The following is a 20,426-nucleotide window of genomic DNA, read 5'->3' on the forward strand; positions in this document are numbered from 1 at the left end:
AGGAAAGTACCGCCCGGCAAACCAGCAGGCCTGCTCCATCCTATTGACGTCCCTGGTACTCCATTCGCTCAAGTCGGAATGGATCTCCTAGGCCCATTTCCAACATCGTTGGCTGGTCGTAGATGGATTATAGTAGCCACAGACTACCTTACTCGCTACGCTTAACCAAGGCTCTGGAGAGGGGACTGCAAGTGAAGCAGCTCGATTTTTAAGTGCGAATGCACTTTATAAGCGACCCTGAATCCGCCGTCCCATAGCAACGGCGCGAGGAAAGGAGAGGAGCGTCTGTAGCAACGGCGCAGCGACGTCACACCCCACGTGACTGCGCGCGCTCCGCCTCCTCACCGCGGTTTGCGCGGGCGCGCGCCGGCTCCGCACCGCTCTTCTAGGTGGCATTGGGTGCAGTGCTTCGCCGCTCCTTCTCTCGCCGTTCGCTCTCTCTCCTCCCTGCGCCCCACTCTCCCGTCCGCTGGCTGGGCGCCTCTCGAAATGTGTGCTCGAGACGCCGCTGTGAAACGCCAACGGCGACCACAAGGCTGAGATTATGGCCGTCAGGTACAATGACAACACAAACAGGGGCTGATGAATGTGTAAATAAATGGTTACGGTAGAAATCCTCGTCTCGTCATTAATTTACGCCATTAAAATTACTGCGCCGTGTACTCTCGGCGCAAGAAATGCATTCGCATTTCCTCACGATTCCCTTCGGGGAGGTGGGGGCATTTTTTGTAGAGGATGTGGTTCTGAGGCATGGCGCTCCATCAGTGGTAATAATTTATTTATTTATTTATTTTATTTATTTATTTACCCTCAGGGCCTTTCGGCATTACAGAGGGGAGTGGGTTACAGAGGAAATACTTGGAAAGGAGCAAATAATAACAATGGTAACAGTACACTGCGACTAATACAATATTTGTTAATTATACAATACTAGCTGAGTACGTCGATATATTGTACAACGAAGAAATGAAGAAAACGAAATAAATAAGATGAAAAAAATAGAGTGAGTCTTATTTGATTATTATACAATATTAGCTGGACATATAAAATACAACGTTGAAAACAAGACTGTAGGTGCTTCTTTTTATTTAAGGCATAATGAGACTGACAGATGTAGCAATAATAACGCACCATATAAACGGGCAGGTAGCATTAGTTGATACAAGTGATTGTTACTATACAATGTTAGCTAATGCTTTACGAAACTTTTCGTTGTTAACAATAGATACAATATCAGCCGGAAGGTCATTCCATTCACGTGACGTACGAGGGATGAATGATTCTGAAAAGCATGTTGTGTTACAAGCACAAATTCTAACTTTGTGCTGATGATCAATGCGGTGAGATAAGTAATATGGTCGTGACATGAATTCCGGGTGTAGAGTAGGATGGTGATAAAGTTTATGAAAAAATGATAAACGAGAAATTTTACGGCGTGTAGCCAGTGACTCAAGACCGAGATGTGATTTCATTGAGGATGCACTTGCCATCCGGTTGTAATTCCAAAGAATAAAACGACAAGAGTTATTTTGGATTAATTCGATGCAATGAGTTAGGTTGTCGTGATAGGGGTCCCATATAGCTGATGCATACTCTAGCTTCGGCCTTAGCAATGTTTTATAAAGTAGTAATTTTAATGGCGATGGAGCGCGAGAAAAGTTACGGCGCAAATAACCAAGAAAACGGTTGCCTTGGTTAGTTATGTACTCAATATGTTTGTTCCATGTTAGGTTAGATGTTATATGTACGCCCAAGTATTTATATGAATTTGTAGCTTCCAAAGAAATGTTATTAAGATGATATACGGGCAGACAGCTATTCGATCTAGATATTCTCATAAATTTACATTTGCTAATGTTAAGCTCCATACGCCACTGTTGACACCAGTTGCAGATGTTGTTAAGATCGGCCTGAAGAGTAGTGATATCTTGTGGGGTAGTTATTTCTTTGAAAATTACACAGTCATCGGCAAACAAGTGTATATTAGAAGTTACTGCCGAAGTCAAGTCATTGATATAAATAAGGAATAAAAGCGGTCCCAGAACCGAGCCTTGTGGCACTCCGGACTGAACGATACTAAGTGGTGAGTCATGATCATTAGCTGTTACGAACTGGGAACGATTAACAAGGAACGACTCAATCCATTTTAGAAGGTTACGGTCAAGGATTAGTATGTGTAGTTTATGAAGTAAAAGTCTATGGCTTACTTTATCAAATGCTTTTGAATAGTCTAAAAAAATGCAATAAGCAAGGGAAGAACGGTCAAGTATCTGGTGTAGCTTGTGAGTAAAAGACAACAATTGAGATTCACAAGATAGGGTTTTGCGAAATCCGTGTTGTGAAGATGTAAAAAAGGAGTTAGATTCAAGAAAATTCATCAGGTTAGTAAAAGTGATATGTTCTAGTAATTTGCGGCAGGTGCTAGTCAATGATATGGGACGATAATTTCTAGGTGTGGTTTTGCTTCCAGATTTATGTAAGGGAATAACTTTTCCTGTTTTCCATGCGAGTGGGAGAGATGATGTGTTGAGCGATTGCTGGAAAATTTTAGTTAATACTATAGAGCTGTATGAAGAAGTGTTTTTAAGGAATTTGGCACTGATGTTTACAAATCCAGGTGACGAATGCATTTTCATTGAATCTATTAGTCCAATTACGCCAGTAACATCGATAATTATAGGAGGCATTGGTAAATAGTTATAGTTGTTTAATGCAGGCAGAGTAATATCATTAGTTCACGAGAAGTTGTTTACGAAAACATCGTTCAAGAGGGCTGCGCAATGGCTTTCTGGAACAGGGTTACCAGAACTATCATTAAGAGTGATGGAATTATCGGAAAGGGGATGAATGGCTCGCCAGAATTTTCTGACATTGGTTAGTAGCATAGATGGCAATGTGGACGATAAAAATGTTAGAGACAGTTTTAAGACTTAGTGGCACATACCACCGGCGAACAACGGCGTATCATCCGCAAACGAATGGTCTGACGGAGCGCCTCAACAAGACACTTGCGGATAAGCTTTGCATGTACGTCGATGTGGAGCATAAAAACTGGAACGAGATCTTGCCGTATGTCGCGTTCGCATATAACACGGCTCACCAAGAAACAACACGAATGACACCGTTCCGCCATCTCCACGGTCGTGAAGTGACAACTATGCTAGATGCTATGCTGCCACATGAGTGCGAAGGAGCCGAAACGGACGCTGATTACATCACCCAGCTTGCTGAAGAAGCCCGACAACTTGCGCGCATACGCATTCGTCGCCAGCAGGACTACGATTCAAGGCGATATAATCTTCGTCACCGACCAGTCTCATACACGCCGGGAGAGAAAGTTTGGGTCTGGACTCCAGTTCGACGTCGTGGCCTATCAGAAAAGCTGTTAAGACGGTACTTCGGGCCGTGTAAAGTTCTCCGACGTCTCACTGACGTCAACCATGAGGTTGTTCCCGATAGTGCTCATGGCTCGAGGCGTCAAAGGCATGCACCAGAAGTCGTGCACGTGGTTCGGATGAAGCCCTATTTGTCCGAATGAAATCCTACGCTGCCAGTGATGTACAAAGCCCTGTGGTTATGAAGCATCGGGACCATGCTTTCTTGGAAGGGAGACTGATGTCACGACTAAAAGACGGCAGATTGACAGAGGACAACGAAGTGAGGAGCACGAGCGGCAACCACTGTCTCTCTCTGAGGAAGACGACGTGGAAGCGTCTGCTCTTTTGATCTGTCAATACAGACCTTGTTTTCCTTGTCGCACCGTGGTCCTGTGTCCTGTTCTTTCCGCGTTGCGACAATATGATCAGCTGCTGTGAAGGAAATTCATTTCCTTCTTCATCAAATGCAACGAAGGTGCAGTGATGCACGCGTCTGCAGCAATCTTATTCTGGTCCGCCTCTAGTTTTTTTAATTGTGACGACCATATTTGCTGGGAGTATAAACCGCGGTCAAAGAAAGCTATTTTACCCTTTGATTCATCTCATACTAAATTAGTAAAAAGGAGCATTGCTTCCTCATGCCTCAACTCGGCGCTGACCAAGTCATGCACTCATACGATTAGTCATAGCTTCGACAACCAGATTTCTCGCCTTTTAGCTTCGGGTTTCCCTTCTACCTTGCTTGTTGCCGTGGCATCCTCCCTTCTTAAGAAGGGTGCTTCACCTTCCGTTTCACCACAACAGAGTCCTATCAAGTATGTTGTCATGCCCTACATTCACACCATTTCACACAACCTTAAGAGGATAGGATTAAAGCACGGCGTAGACCTCGTCTTCACGGCCCCCTTTAAGCTTTCCCGTTTGTGTGCTCTGGCCGGTGAACAAACCAAGAAATCAGGGTGCGAAAAGAAGCACAAGAAGCCATTCGTCCCCTGTGATACGGAAGTGGTATATAAAATCCCACTCAGTTGTGGTAAAGCTGACATCTGCCAAACGGGCCGATGTCCTAATGATAGATAAAGAGAGCACGCGACCACGCTGATGGCTCAGAATTACGCGGCGCACCTTCCTGCGCATGGCAGGAAGTGCGGGTGCACAGCACTTTTTGAGGAGGCAGATGTAATGAGTAGAGCAAAGGGAAGGCGTGAAAGAGAGATACTAGAGGCGGACCAGATTAAGATTGCTGCAGACGCGTGCATCAGTGCACCTTCGTTGCATTTGACGAAGAAGGAAATGAAGTTCCTTCACAGCAGCTGATCATATGTAGCACCTTTTAAGTGTTCTTAGACTGTTACCGCATGTGTCAGTGATTCGGGAATTTTTTGTGTATGACAGTGGCTGTTGTGAATGCGCTTGCGCATAAGCTTTCTTGGTGAGAAGTTTTTTAAAATAAACTCAGTTGCAAGTGAGCGTCCTTTCTGTCGTGTTGTCTTTCTAACCAAATCCGCGCTCCCCTATGCAAGGGATTCGATGCCGCGATATTCGGGCCAGCAGTCGAACACCATAACCACTAGACCACCGTTGTGAGTGCCTACGTGCTGTGGCAGCCATCATTTCGGCGTCGATCTATTTGTGTCTTACATCTCAGACATGCGGTAAAATTAAATTTAGAGGGAATTTAAGGCGCAGCTGCGAGCAAGTCACTCACGTTCTGTCCTATGCGGTCCGCGGCGGCGAATCCATTGATGGCTTCTCCGGGAAGCAGTCCTTCCTCGAGTGCGATATGGTTGACGCGGCAGAGGGCCCCGGCTGTCCTCCTAGTTGACGATCCGTAGTACGAGGCAACATGTGGGCGGCGGCCAGATAAGTCTCCTCCGCGGTGGTCGCAGCTGCATAGGCGCCGGTACACGTATTTGAACGCCTTGGCCAGGATGTCGCCAATGTTGGTGAGGTACAGAAGCATGAGGGGGATGCCCACGATGGCGTACAAGATGGTCACGATTTTACCCAAGTTGGTCTTGGGAGCGATGTTCCCGTAGCCTGCGTCAGAGCACCAAGTGCCCATAAATGTACTGACTATATAAATGCACTAAAATTGAAGAAATGCACAAAATATTATCGCATTTGTAGCGAAGCATTCCTAATTAGTGGAGATGGCTATTCGCCATTTTATGGTTGCGTATGAATACAACTTGATTGTAGCATATTGTGATAGGAATTTAGCCAATTCGAAGTGCGCGGCCAAGTGCGCGTGTATGCCGTGGTGCGGCAATGAAACGAATTAGTTGCTGTCCCGCTGGACGTTCGGCCATGTCACCACCTGAGATGCCACGGCGGGGCCCGCCTTCCCAGCCCAGCCAGCTATGCGGCTACCCAAGGCTCATGTTCCTGGAACGGCCAAAATCCTGGGTCAGGTCATTTCGGTGCAGCCGAGCCGTATCCTCGGACTACCCTGTGCTGTGCAACGTCGCAGGTTCTATGTCCATAAAATCTCCATTACAGTGAGATGATAGTCTAAAATATAAGGAAAGCACCAGTGTTCGAGAAGGTACTTGAAGTCAGGAGACGAGGACTTGTGCTCTTTGGCCATAACTGGCCCTTGTTCGATTAAACACAACACCTCATCAACGTCGCAGGTTCATCCATTGCCGGGCATCAGTCCCGACTCATACCTGGACCTATCGCGACAGCGTCGTCATGCGGCCGACGTGCCGTGAGTGTGCCACCCTTGCGCCAATAGACGCTACCAACTACACGAAGGACTGAGTGGTTTAATAGACCTTATATAAAATTGCTGCGATCTTTCGGAGGTTTCACGAAGCTACTGATTCGGCGCCGTGTTGGAGGCTTGTGTCCGAATCGTTTTGCTGTCCCTTCTATAACTTCTTGCTTTTATCTGCTTTTATAGTGGGCAGTCGGGACATATAAACGTCAGACGAATCTGCAAGGGCCTGTACACGTTACCGGCATTTCCTAGTTATTACAGAGTATGAGAATAGGGGTCCCGAGATACTGGGTCTCCAAGCTGCGTTGGGTGGGGTGCTGTTGCGTTCGGAGGAATAGCAGAGTTCGAGAACTGGGTCAAACGCAAGCTGCGTTGGGTCAAAATCACGGGGTGGTACCCGTAGCTAAATGAAAATCGTTTGAGACGCGGGCCATACTGCGTCGTGGTCCGCGCTGCGTCTGTGTCGTCTCGATCGCTACCCAAGACGCCTTGGGGACCCACGCTAGTTTTCGATTTTAAATGCGAAGCATTTCTTGGCGAACTTCTGCGACATTGAGCGAATCTATCTATCTATCTATCTATCTATCTATCTATCTATCTATCTATCTATCTATCTATCTATCTATCTATCTATCTATCTATCTATCTATCTATCTATCTATCTATCTATCTATCTATCTATCTATCTATCTATCTATCTATCTATCCGGCTACGACTTCGTGCTCTCCCGGCAGTTTCGTTAATGGGATGTATACAGAAATTGGCATGCCATAAGATGACTATATGACGAACGTAAATGACAGGTCATAACACGAAAATCATGACGTGTGTGTCATGTGCAGCATTGTTTACATGACATGGTCTCGAAGTGCTCGCGGCTGTTTCGCAAGCTTAACATGTGCCAAACTTGGTATTGCGTGACATGACTGCATGACCAATATAAATCACAGGTGGTAACATGACAATCATGACATAGGTGTCATGTAGGACATGATTTACATGCCACACTCATGGTGCGCTCGCGGACGGTTCGCTAGCTTGGCATACACCAAAACTGGTATTGCGTGACGTGACGGTATGACGAACGTAAATGACAGGTGATAACGTGACAATTATGACACGCATGTCATGTAGGGCATGATTTACATGCTACACTCATGGTGCGCTCGCGGCTGGTTCGCTAACTTGACATACACCAAGACTGCTATTGCGTGACGCGAATGCATGACGAACATAAATGACAGGTGGTAACATAACATTCATGACATGCATGGCATGATTTACATGCCACACTCACGGTACGCTAGCAGCCGGTTCGCTAGATCGACATGCACCAAAACTGGTTTTGCGTGACGTGACTGTATGACGAACATAAATGACAGGTGGTAACATGACAGTCATGGTAACATGACAGTCATGACGGCCTAGAGAAATCGGAGCCGCGGTGGAACAAGTCGGGGAGAAGCTTCCCTGACCAAACCAGTCACCAGGAAGGGGCCGAATCGGTCTCGAAACGTCGGGCTCTCTTAAACTTGGCTGGAGCCATATTAACCTCCTAAATATTCCACCCAGCCAGACAGATTTCTTTCGAAAACTTTACATTCAGTCATGACATGCATGTCAAGTTCGGCATGATTTACATGCCACGGTCGTGGTGCCCTCGTGGTCGGTTCGCTAGCTTGGCATACATCAAAAGTGGTATTGCGTGACGTGAGTGTATGACGAACATAAATGGCAGGTGGTAACATGACAATCATGACATGCATGTCATATATTGTATGTAGAGTTTATTTTTGTTATTAACATACTTTTCTGGCAGACCAAGAAGTCGGCTTCTCTGGGGAGCCTTCAGAAACTGCACCGAGGCGAATGTGTAGTGTAAGCTTGACCGCACAGAAAGCGTGGTGCGGGCACTGTGAAGGTCACGCAGTACTTTCAATGAAGTTATTTCCGCTGCTTAGTAATTAAGTTGTTCGATTATCGGACGTATGATTGCACTACAACGACATTGTTTATATCTGAAGGAAGGCTGCTCAAGCCGTCTCTCTCTGTTTCTAGCGACTGTTTCACTGTGTATTTGTTTCAACTGAAACTAACTCCACCACAAGCTTTTGGTATGAGGCGCTAGCATTCAGGGACACTGCTGGTGTATGCTCTCTCTCAGCGCTCGCCATTAGAGCCATCACGATCCTGACACTTCCGATCTCAAATGCCGAAGCGGAAAGAGTCTTTTACAGCGAAAGCTGTTATGAGATCATTTCACCGGCCGTTTTTGGCGCCGTAGTTGTTCGCCGCCGCCGCCGCCGGTGTCCGTAATCAGTATCGCCCGAAATAAGAACAAAAAACGAAATAAAAACTTTCCAGGATCGAACGAGGTTCGAACCTGGGCCCTCTGCGTGGGAGCCCAGTATTCAACCTCTGAGCCATGCCGGTGCTTAACACTGCTTAGCAAAAAGGTCCTATACAGGCTTCATGTCGGGAAGGAACCACATTAGCGTATGCAATATGCTAATGTAAACAGCCGCCACACAATGCGAATTGTGCAACGAGTAGGTTGTTGAATGCTTCCAACCCATTACAAAGGGCTGTGCCATAATTCTTCATCGTCATCAGGCACAGCATCAACAAAGTGCGCATAATGCCTCACATGTGTTTAGCAGGTACCAACGCTCTCCGTAGACGAATTGTATAGCGCAGACGGGGTACTTGGACAGACAGAGTTTTCTCTGTCTGTCCAAGCACCCCGTTTGCGCTATACAATTCGTCATGACATACCAACTAGCCCAAGCCGATACTCTCCGTAGAATGACGAAAAATGGCACAGTGCCTGCTGCCCTACTTCTAAAAAATTATACTGATTTATAGCGTAGCGGGTTCCTCGCAAGTGCACTTGTATTGGTTGCCAAGGAAGCCCATAAGCGCATGATCCACTTCCTCGAGGTCTCAGTAAAATTACAATGATTTATAGCGTAGTGGGTTCCTCGCAAGTGCACTTGCATTGGCTGCCAAGGAAGCCCATAAGCGCATGATTCACTTCCTCAGTAAAGTTCTTCGCCCCCCCCCCCTGTCTCTCTCCCACGTCAACGTGTGTTATACAGCATGACGGGAGAGGGAAATAGCGACCGGGCGTCACCCAATGCAAATTACATAACTGGTGGGCCGTTTAAACATTCCAACGCATTACAAAGGCTGAGCCGTAGTTCTTCATCGTCAAGCTGGTGTCTCGCTTCTCCGCAGAATGACGAATAATGGCTTAGTAGGCGCTTCCCAACTTCACAAAAATTGTGATTTATGGCGTAGGGGTACCTTTCTAGTGTACTTGTATTGTAGCCCCAAGAGAGCTTAACGGGCTCTAGAAACGCCGCTCTTCCAGCTTTCGCTGTGACTGTGCTGCGGTTTCAGCGCAGGCCTGGCGTTTATTTGACTTTTTTTCATCTAACCTTGAATAACACGGAACTTCGCAATAAGATGAAGCTGGACCTTTTGGACTCCATCTTAGGGATCAAATGTGGCCTTCGTTTGCAGTACAAGGCGTCGACAAACTGCGCTGTTTTGGAGAAAGTTCTTCGCCAAATGACGGTGAATTATCCTGGGGCTCCCAGCATTTACCAATAGTGTCCCTTCCGTGATACCAGGGAAGTGCGTCGGGGTCAAGTACCTAGGGATACTTATGGCCGAGAGGCGGATGCGTTGCGTGTGTGCAATAAAAAAATTATTTACTCAGGTATTTTTCGCTGTACTTGGCGAGCATGGCAGTAAAGACAATACTATATACCATTTTACAATCGTTACCCTAGGAAATGGGCAGTGGCGCCTGGTATCATATTAATTCGTACTCAAAATGTATAAGAATCATTTATGATTTGTTCCCTTAAGAGGGCTGTCGTATTACCTTCAATAAAACTTTTAATTCAGGTAAAGAAGACTTGCCCTAACGAGATGCACTCAAGCCTTCGCTCCCAGTCCGAGCGGTTATTGCAGGCTGGCTACCATTTGCATCTATAGTGCTCAGTTGCGGAAGCCTTGCTCCGAAAAATGCGCATGAAGAATAACCGGTCACAGGGTGCATCAACCGATGCACATCAAAAATTGGCCCTTATGCCTTATATTCATAAGCTGTCCCACAATATCAAGGAAATTGCTGCTGGCTCAAAAGTGAAAATTGTGTTTTCAGCACCACAGAAGCTCATTAAACTCTACAATCAGAGGCGCTCTCGTGTTCAACGAGGCTGCAAAAAGCAGCACGAAGGTTCATTTGTTGCCTGCCCTACCAATGTCGTTTACAGCATTCCGCTGTCTTGTGGTAAACAATATATACGGCAGCCAGGGCGATGTCTAAATGAACGTTTGAAAGAGCATGCGCAAAATGTAAAGAAAACGGCACGTGACGGTTGGTTGGCAATGCATTGCGGGTCTTGTGGCTGTGAACCTCTTTTCGCACAGTGTACTGTCGTCAGCAAAAGTAGTGATAGGCTCACTCGCGAGATTATAGAGGCAGAAAAAAATATCTTCATTGGATTCAGCATGTGTCAGCAATCCCTCTGTAGACCTTTCAGATAAAGAGTTGTATTTTCTGAGAAAGTAGTGTGGGCATGTGCGACGGTGTTGAGCACGGTAGATATACGCATGTGATGTTTATTAAACATTTGTGGCTATTTAGCGCTCGTATGTTGTATGGTGTCGTTTTCTTTGTGTCTGTTTTTCCTGCGGTGCGACGGCGTTGAGCACGGTATATATACATATGCGATGTTCAATAAACCTTCTTTGGTAGTTACCGCTCGTATGTTGTCTGGGGACATAAATCTGTCTACAAACAATGCTGTCGCGCTTTTCACACGAGGTTTACCACACTTTCACCTTTACAACGAGCGTACTGCGATGAAAGCATATCATGAGTGTTCCATTCATAACGGCTGAAGGAAAGAAGGTGACTTTTTAAGGGCTCGTTTTTGTTTGTTAGACACAATATTATTGAGCTCTAACAGACAATAATGCCAAGGAAAGTCTAGGGGGTGTTATTTGTAGTATATAGAATATAAATGAGAAAAAAGTAAAGTGGACGAAAAGATAACCTGCCGCCGGCAGGGACCGAACCTGCGACCTTCAAATAACGCGTCCGATGCTCTACCAACTGAGCTACGGCGGCGGTCATCCCCTCGTCCACTTTATGGGGTATATCTGTGCATTTAAACCTAGGATGTTAGTCAGCGCCGATCGCAGCCATGGCGGCGAGTGTGGGACACTCTTTTTCTACCCGATGGCGTCACGTAGCACGCGATCTTTTTACGAACTGGCGGCTGACCAATAATCCCTCGCATACTACAAGAAGGCATCAAGTCTGCCAGAACGAGACGCGTTATTTGAAGGTCGCAGGTTATCTTTTCGTCCACTTTACTTTCTTCACATTTATATTCTAATTACTACAAATAACACCCCCTATACTTTCCTTGGCCTTATTGTCTGTAAGTTCTGATTCATAACGGCTGGTAATTCTTGGGCGAACAAGCCCATCTCACGGCTAGTCGGAGAACGAGACGCCCCAAGCACTGACTCCCATGGTAAACTGGCGATGCCACTGGCATTAGAAAACGTCAGTATAATTTAGGAGTTATAGATGGTACTGTAGTCTACAGGGCTACACATAATTTTCAATTTTTATTACTCGGCGTGCCACAAATATGTGGAGTGGCGACTTTTTTGGCGAAATTTGAAGAAAAATGGCGACTTTTGGCGACTTTTTGCTCGTCGTTGTTTCGGACACGTGCTATTACCCTACAGCCAACACGGCATCGCACATGCGCCGTGTACATCTACCAAGGTATAAATACGGCGCATGGACTAAAACGTTCTCATTCTTGTTCTGCACCCTGCTGTTGCCTCCGTCATTTATCAGCACGATACATGGTGTCAGAAGTGGCAGCCGTGCCGCCAGCGAAGAAGCGGTGATGGAACTAAGGCCCCCGGAATCCTTGCAGCAAACAGGTAACCTGGCTTCGAACTGGAAACTCTTTAGCCAAAATTTGACTTGTTCCTTCAGGCGACAGCGTCGAAAGAACATCACGGCAATCAGTGAATTTTTTGGTGTGTTTTACGAAACAAATATCGGTCCGTTTCTTCTCTTTTACTCGCTCATTATTCCTCTACACAGCGGCACAAACCTTGGCTAGCTTACTGGAAGCCGTGAAAACAACATTAACGGCGTATCTACTTCCTTCTTTCTTTAGCCTGTGAGATACGCAAGAATGTACGGTAAAACTACGACACGTTTCTTCCTATCGCTTTCTGCAACCATGCGCGGACTTAACATAATGGATTTCTTCAAACGTTCAGCGACAGTGGCCACTGCATCACGAGGGTACCCTACATTTAAAAGACGTGTAATGTGTTGCGTTAAAGCTATCACTCATTTTGTGCTCTCATGACTTGGTGAGGGCTGACTTAAGGCAAGACATGGCGATGCCGTTTCACTGCGATAGCAATTATATGGACAGTCTCGGCTGGTTTTTGCCGTCGCCATCGCCGCCCTCATGCACCGTATATGTATAAGTATGTATATATTGTACTGGAAATAATCGGTAGTGGGGATCTGGCTTGGAAGGAGAAGACGATGACGAGATTATTCATAATAGCTACGTTTCGGTGTTTTCCCGATTGTAATCTCTCGCCGCTCGGCTCTACCATCTGAGGGCTTGGTCACCCAGAACGCCTCGTGACATTTGGTGGAGGTGCGGGGCACTTCCAGACCTGGAACTCCGAAACCGGACGATCCCTCCCGTGCCAACCATGCCTGACAATGCTGGGCAGAGCAATATTCCCCAGGCGTCACCTGCAGTCGTCTGTTCAGGTACGCCACGCCAACGAGACCCTCCCATCTTCAGTGGAGCTGAAGATCAAGACGTGGACTATTGGTTGTCATTGCACGACAAAGTCAGCATCTCTAATAAATGGAATGACGCGGATAAACTCAGCTTCGTCAGCTTCTACCTCTCCGGAGTCGCAACGTTTGGTTCCACAACCACGAATCAGAGTTTCCCACCTGGACAGCATTCAAAGCTAGACTTCAAGAAGTATTCGGTCGCCCCGCCGTCCGCAAGCTTCGGGCTGAGCAACAGCTGCGCAGTCGTGCTCAACAAAAAGGTGAAAACTTCACCAGCTACATAGAAGATGTAGTTGACATTTGCCGGCGCATTAACCCGTCCATGACCGAAGACGAGAAGATAAGGAATATCCTGAAAGGCATAGAGGACGACGCCTTCCAAATGCTCTTGGTGAAAAACCCACAGACGGTCAACGAAGTGATTACTCTATGCCAGAGCTACGAAGAACTGCGCAAACAACGGCTTTCCACACGACGAGCTCTAATACCAGACGGCACGCTTTCGACTTTAACAAACAGTTCATGTGCTGTTGCTTCCGACTCGTCGTTCCTCGACCAGGTCAAGAAATTTGTTCGGGAAGAAGTCGCGCGCCAGCTGTCTCTTCTGCCAGCCGCCCAAGCGTCTGAATCGCTCCTGACTCCCGAGATCCGTCAGGTCATACACGAACAAGTCGCAAGCATCGTACCACTTGCTCATCAGCCGGCTCCAGTGACAGCTCCGCTTAATTACGCTGCAGCCGCCGCCAAGCCAAGGCCGCCGTCTGCGGCTGTGCAATACGCACATATGCCCACCTTCTCTTCACCTTTACCCGCGACCGCAAACTATACGCCGACAAGAAACTACGGTCCACCACCGCAGCCCCTTCACCCGGCTCGGCAATACCTCGCTGAATCTGCGGCCCCTGTTTTCAATCCGTGGCGCACCCAAGACAACCGGCCCATCTGTTTCTCATGCGGATGTGCTGGCCATGTAGCACGATTCTGCCGCCGCCGTGCTTGGTAACAGTGTGTAAAATTGGGCTAGTTGGTTTAACTTCATTGTTTAAACAGCGCAAAAAGACGAAGACACGAGAAGGAGGACTACACAGGACAGGCGCTGGACTAACAACTGTTGGGTTTATTGAGCAGAAAAGAATAAATACACGTAAACCGACTGCGTGCGCATCATCGCATTACAGATAATTGTCACTTCTTTCAAGCAGGCTAAATTCGCAGTCATGCAGACAGATAGATGGGGTGGGAATGCAAACATCATTGTTGTACTTAATGTGAAAGGCTTCTATGATTTCACGAGACCTTTGGTCAACGTGCCTGAAGATGATATGCGTGCGATTAAACAACGGTTTACACCCACAAGAACGACAATGAGCAGATAAATGTGAAGTAGGTGTGCCTTTTAAAGTGTTATTGTGCTGGCGTAGTCTCTCGTTAAGGCAGGCACCCGTCTGTCCAATATATTTCTTTCCACAAGTTAGCGGGATGTCATACACTACACCACATGCACAAGATACATATCGGGTACGATGATTGACAGAGCACAAATTTCTCCGTGACTGGCCATTCTTCTTCCTGTCTATCGCGGCACAAGCTCTTCCAACCTTACCACGCGCAGAAAAAAACAACATTTACGTCATAGCCCTTAGCAATCTTCTTGAGCCTATGCGAGAGCCCATGGACATATGGGATCACAGCAACATTCTTTGGCTTTTTGGTGGCGTTGGTGCGCTGACCAGTTCGAGATGCGGACAGTTTTAATGATTTTAGCAACTTCAGCGAAATGGACGATAGGGTTGAGACAGGAAAGCCAGCATTCTTTAGCCTAGCTAATTGCTCCTTAAAGCTGACTTCAATTTTATGATAGCACGACTTTGTAAGTGCCGAGTTTAGCGAATTGTAGGCAATGCCGTTTTTAACTATCTTTGAATGCCCAGAACAATAACTAAGGAGCGATTTCTTTGTGCGCGGCGAAAAGCACCAACATAGATGCTCCGGCTCAGCATACAAACACAGGTCTAAATACTGAATGACACCATTGTTTGGCAATTCACACGTGAAGCGTAAACCAAGGGCATTGTCTTTGAAAATATTCATCACTTCATGAAGTCGGGAAGTTGCAGCGTTGCTCGGGAGGATGATTAGAAAATCATCGACGTAACGAAACACCTTAGTTACTAATCCCTGCACCTCCTTATCTATAGCACGGTCAACAGCAGATAGAAAAATGTTACTGAGGACAGGTGCAACTTTTGATCCAATGCATATGCCTGATTTCTGAACATACACACCACCTTCCCACGTAACAAAAGTTGCTTTTAGATAGAAACTAAGCAGTTCCAAGAAGGCCTCCGCCGACACGCCGCACTTGTTCCTGAACGCAAGTTCATCGTTATGCTCGGTTATGCAATGTTTTACAGCCGTCATGAGCTTGTCCTGAGGCATAGAGTAAAAGAGGTCCTCTACGCCAAAACTTGCCACGGAACAGGAAGCAGGGTTTTGGGAGGTCAGGTAGTTAGTAACATGGTCAGAACTAGGGATAAGGAAGGGATCTTCTATTCTGAGTGAGGAAAGGTGCCTTAGGAGGTAGCTGGAAACAACTTGTTGCCAGGAATGGCGTTCAGTAACAATGGAGCGGAAAGGAATCGTTAACTTGTGCGTCTTGGCGCTAAAGAAAATGCTGAGTCTGTCTTCTTTAGCTTTATCAACCAAAGAGGCAAGACGCTCAAGACCCATCCTATGCAAGAGGGATACGGCCTCTTTCTTAACACGAGCAGGATTGACTGACACAGGCTTGAAGTTCTTTGTAACTGCACACGCTGCTTTTTCAGAGAACAACAGGTCAGACATAACAACAAAGGAACCTTCCTTGTCAGATTGTAATAGCCTAAGATTGTTCTGTACGAAATAGTCCACCAGAGGTGTCCACCGGCCTGACGACCGCGGCCTACCTGGAAACTGGTCCAACGCAGACACAAGTGTCTTTTGGCAGGACGGGCGTTCCTGGTCGGGAACTCGATGGGAGATGCGTCGAGAGAGCGCTATCTTATCCAGGACCGTCAACTGGGGTTCAAAACAGAATTTTGGTCCAAGTTCTAGGATGCTACGGTGCCTGTCAGGAAGGGTGTGGCCACCAAGGACCACCACGTCGTTCTTCGGGGCAGGGCACTTCTTTTTGCGCGGCAAAGTCGGGCGGACACTGTTCCAAAGGAATTCCACCAAAGAATCCGTTGTCCTGCACCACTCAGCGTGGGCACGGCTGTTTTTTCCGTGGCGAGTACGGGATAGGCATATGAAGCGAAGGCAGTCACCGAAGTACCTGGCTTGTCTCCGTGCTTGGTATTCCGACTCTGCACGACCACAAAGCAATGGTCCGGACTACACTTACCGTTCGGCTCCTGCCGGTCCACACTTCGACGCCGCGCCTTCTTCCCGAGGCTACAGTACTCGTCGGTCTCCATCCCCTCGTCGACGTTCTCTGTCTCCCCTCATCCGCCGACCTGAAGCTGTCCACGAGGAAAACTGAATGACGCAGTTCCGGAGGCAAGAACTGCGATATCAGCGAAGTGCGCAAGTCCTCATTTATTCCCGACCAATGTAATTGTCGTTTTTGCCGAAGGTATTGCCGTTTATGCGCTTGTCGATACGGGAGCAGCGGTGTCAGTTATTTCTGACCAGCTTCGTCTTAAGCTCAGAAAAGTCACGACGCGGTTTTCTGCGATTTCGCTACGTACAGCAAGCGCCGAGCCGATTGACCCATTGGGAGCGTGCACCGTCCGGGTTTCTATAGACGATGCCCTGTACCACATCGAGTTTGTCGTTCTGCCTCACTGCTCTCATGCCATGATTTTAGGCTGGAACTTCCTGTCATCTCATGATGCCGTTATCGATTGCGCCCGTGCTGAACTTTCGCTGTCTCCATTCGGCGGCAACATTTTCGAAGATTCCTCCAGCGCCTCTTCTCGAGTGTTAGTCGCCAGCGACACCGACGTTCCTCCTTTCTCTGCCACCCTTGTACCCGTATCCTGCGCTGCATTTTCGGACTCCACAGTTCTTTTCACACCGTCGAAGCTTGCTACTCACCGTCATCCTTTCTTGCTCCCTTTTGCCCTTCTTACCGTTCGACAGGGTGTCAGCGCTCTTTATGTTGTGAACATGTTTTCTTGTCCTGCTACCTTGCACCACGCTGAGTGTCTCGGTCATGCTGACGAACTTGACCAAAGCTTTGTTTATACTGTGCCTGACAACCCGGCTTCTGTCGAGGTTGACGCCGTCGGCGTTGACGCTACTCCTGCGGAGCCGTCTCGTGAAGTCACGTTTTCTCGGTGCATTGACCTCAACCTCACTACGAGTCAGCACGCCCAGATTGTGGCCCTCCTTAACCGCTTTCGGACATCATTCGACCTACAGCAAGTTCGTTTAGGCCGCACTTCCACAGTTGTCCACCACATCGACACCGGAGACCATGCGCCATTGCGCCAACGGCCGTATCGTGTGTCAGCAACGGAGCGCCGCGTCATCGACGAGCACGTAGGCGACATGCTCAAACGCGGCGACATACAACCTTCGAACAGTCCCTGGGCCTCTCCTGTAGTGCTGGTCAGGAAGAAGGATGGCACCATTCGGTTTTGTGTGGACTACCGTCGACTCAACAAGATAACCCGTAAGGATGTTTATCCTCTATCACGTATTGACGACGCGCTAGACTGCCTCCACGGCTCCGAATTCTTCTCGTCCATCGACTTACGGTCCGGATACTGGCAGGTCCCGGTGGCTGAGACAGACCGCCCGAAGACTGCGTTCATCACCCCTGACGATTTATATGAGTTTACCGTCATGCCCTTCGGTCAGTGCAATGCGCCTGCAACGTTTGAAAGAATGATGGATAACATTCTACGCGGACTCAATGGCAGGTCTGCCTTTGCTATCTCGACGACATTGTCATATTTTCACCGGACTTTCAATCCCATCTACTTCGACTTGAACGCGTCCTGACATGCATCGCCAACGCGGGCCTCCAGCTCAATTTGAAGAAGTGTCGCTTTGCAGCTCGGCAGCTAGTCATTCTCGGCCATGTCGTGTCAAAAGATGGGGTGCTCCCTGATCCGTCCAAACTTCAAGCTGTCGCTGAGTTCCCGCGGCCAAAGACCTTGAAAGAACTTCGCAGCTTCATCGGGTTAAGCTCGTACTTTCGCCGCTTCATCCGCAACTTCGCGACCATCATAGACCCTTTGACAAAGCTTCTTCGTGCGGACCACAACCTTTCAACCTGGTCACCAAGTTGCGAGGCCGCGTTTAATAAGCTGCGTCATCTCCTTACCTCTCCTCCGATCCTACGGCATTTCGACCCCAGCGCTCCGACAGAAGTTCACACGGACGCCAGCGGTGACGGCCTTGGCGCCGTTCTTGCCCAACGAAAGGCTGGCTTCGATGAGTATGTCGTTGCTTTCGCCAGTCGCGCACTCACGAAGGCTGAATCCAACTATTCTGTAACAGAAAAAGAATGCTTGGCTATAATTTGGGCCATAACTAAATTCCGACCTTATCTTTACGGCCGCCCATTTGACGTGATAACCGACCACCATTCCGTGTGCTGGCTTTCTTCTTTAAAGGAACCTTCCGGTCGTCTAGCTCGATGGGCGCTTCGACTCCAAGAGTACAACATTCGAGTACTCTACCATTCCGGCCGAAAACACTCCGACGCAGATGCCTTGTCTCGCTCTCCTCTACATAGCGAGACTAATTCACCTAACGTGCCGTTATCGGCGTCGTCCATATCTGCAACGAACATGCCTTTGGAGCAGAAGAAGGATCCATGGATTGTTTCTCTGCTAAACTTCCTGCAACACCAATCGGCACCCCCCGTCAGCCGTGCATTACGTCGCCAAGCACACCACTTTTCCGTTCGCGATGGGCTGTTATACCGCCGTAACTACCTCCAGGACGGTCGCAAATGGTTACTTGTGGTCCCTCGGCATCTCCGTTCGGATCTCTGTGCGGCGTTTCGCGATGATCCACAGTGCGCGCATGCAGGGGTACTCAAAACTTACACACGCCTCCGCCTTCGTTATTATTGGCGCGGGATGTACAGATTCGTCCGTCATTATGTACCCTCATGCCTCGCGTGCCAACGCCGCAAGGATCCTCCTCGTCGTTCAGCTGCCCCGCTGCAACCTCTGCCTTGCCCAGGACGTGCATTTGATCGCGTAGGCGTCGATCTCTATGGCCCTCTACCAAGCACTTCAGACGGCAACCGCTGGGTTATCGTGGCCATCGACCATCTTACGCGTTATGCGGAAACTTCACCTTTGCCCAGCGCCTCAGCGCGTGATGTTGCCTCGTTTCTTCTGCGCCACATCATACTTCGCCATGGAGCCCCAAGAGAATTACTCAGTGATAGAGGGCGTGTATTTCTATCCGACGTCATAGAAGCTCTTCTCAAAGAATGCCGTATCATTCACCGTACAACAACTGCGTATCACCCGCAGACTAATGGGATGGCTGAGCGCTTCAATCGCACTCTTGGTGACATGATGGCCATGTACGTCGCATCTGACCATAGCAATTGGGACCATGTTCTCCCATTTGTCACATATGCTTATAATACCGCCACACAGGCCACCACAGGATTTTCCCCCTTCTTCCTGCTTTATGGGCACGAACCATCCTCCACCATGGATACAATTCTTCCCTATCGCCCTGATGCCTCGGGATCTACCACCCTGTCCCAGGCTGCTGCACACGCAGAAGAGTGCCGAAAGCTCTCCCGTATGTTGACGTCGGAGGACCAGCTGCGCCAGAAGCACCACCGTGATGCCGCCGTCGCGCCTGCATCCTATCCTCCTTGCTCGCTTGTGTGGCTTTGGGTGCCTGCCTCGACCCCTGGGTTGTCCCCGAAACTCATGTCAAACTACCAGGGTCCCTACCGTGTAGTGAACCAAACATCTCCCGTGAACTATATCGTGGAGCCTCTTGAACCACCTTCGTATAAGCGTCGTCGCAACCGCGAAATTGTGCATGTAGAACGTTTAAAGCGTTACTATGATCCCCCTGTGCTATCGTACCCCTAGGTAGCCGGGACGGCTTCTTTACCCCGGGGAGAAACTGCACTGGAAATAATGGGTAGTGGGGATCTGGCTTGGAAGGAGAAGACGACGACGAGATTATTCATAATAGCTACGTTTCGGTGTTGTCCCGATTGTCATCTCTCGCTGCTCGGCTCTACCATCTGAGGGCTTGGTCACCCAGAACGCCTCGTGACAATATATATATATATATATATATATATATATATATATATATATATATATTATATATATATATATATATAAAAGTCCCAAAGCAAAAGAAATCAGCAAAATGCTTCCGAAGCGCGGACTCGAACCAGCAACCTCTCGCACCGCAGCGCGTGGCGCTCACCACTACGCCACAAAGCGCAATCCTGCAGGCGGC

At 48.1% G+C, this 20,426-nt stretch overlaps 1 protein-coding gene across 1 annotated transcript in view; it reads right to left on the minus strand.

Moving 5' to 3' along the window:
* Nucleotides 1–4,247: 4,247 nt before the first annotated feature.
* Nucleotides 4,248–20,426, minus strand: part of LOC119391998 (TWiK family of potassium channels protein 7) — a 200,127-nt gene continuing 183,948 nt past the window's right edge. Inside the window, exons 2-3 of the mRNA XM_037659633.2 lie at nt 5,086–5,417; nt 4,248–4,307 (exon numbers count right to left, since the gene is read on the minus strand). Of these exons, the coding sequence (XP_037515561.1) occupies nt 4,248–4,307; nt 5,086–5,417 (392 nt within the window). The remainder of the gene's footprint in view (nt 4,308–5,085; nt 5,418–20,426) is intronic.

Source organism: Rhipicephalus sanguineus, chromosome 4, assembly GCF_013339695.2.
Source record: "Rhipicephalus sanguineus isolate Rsan-2018 chromosome 4, BIME_Rsan_1.4, whole genome shotgun sequence".
Taxonomy (NCBI): domain Eukaryota; kingdom Metazoa; phylum Arthropoda; class Arachnida; order Ixodida; family Ixodidae; genus Rhipicephalus; species Rhipicephalus sanguineus.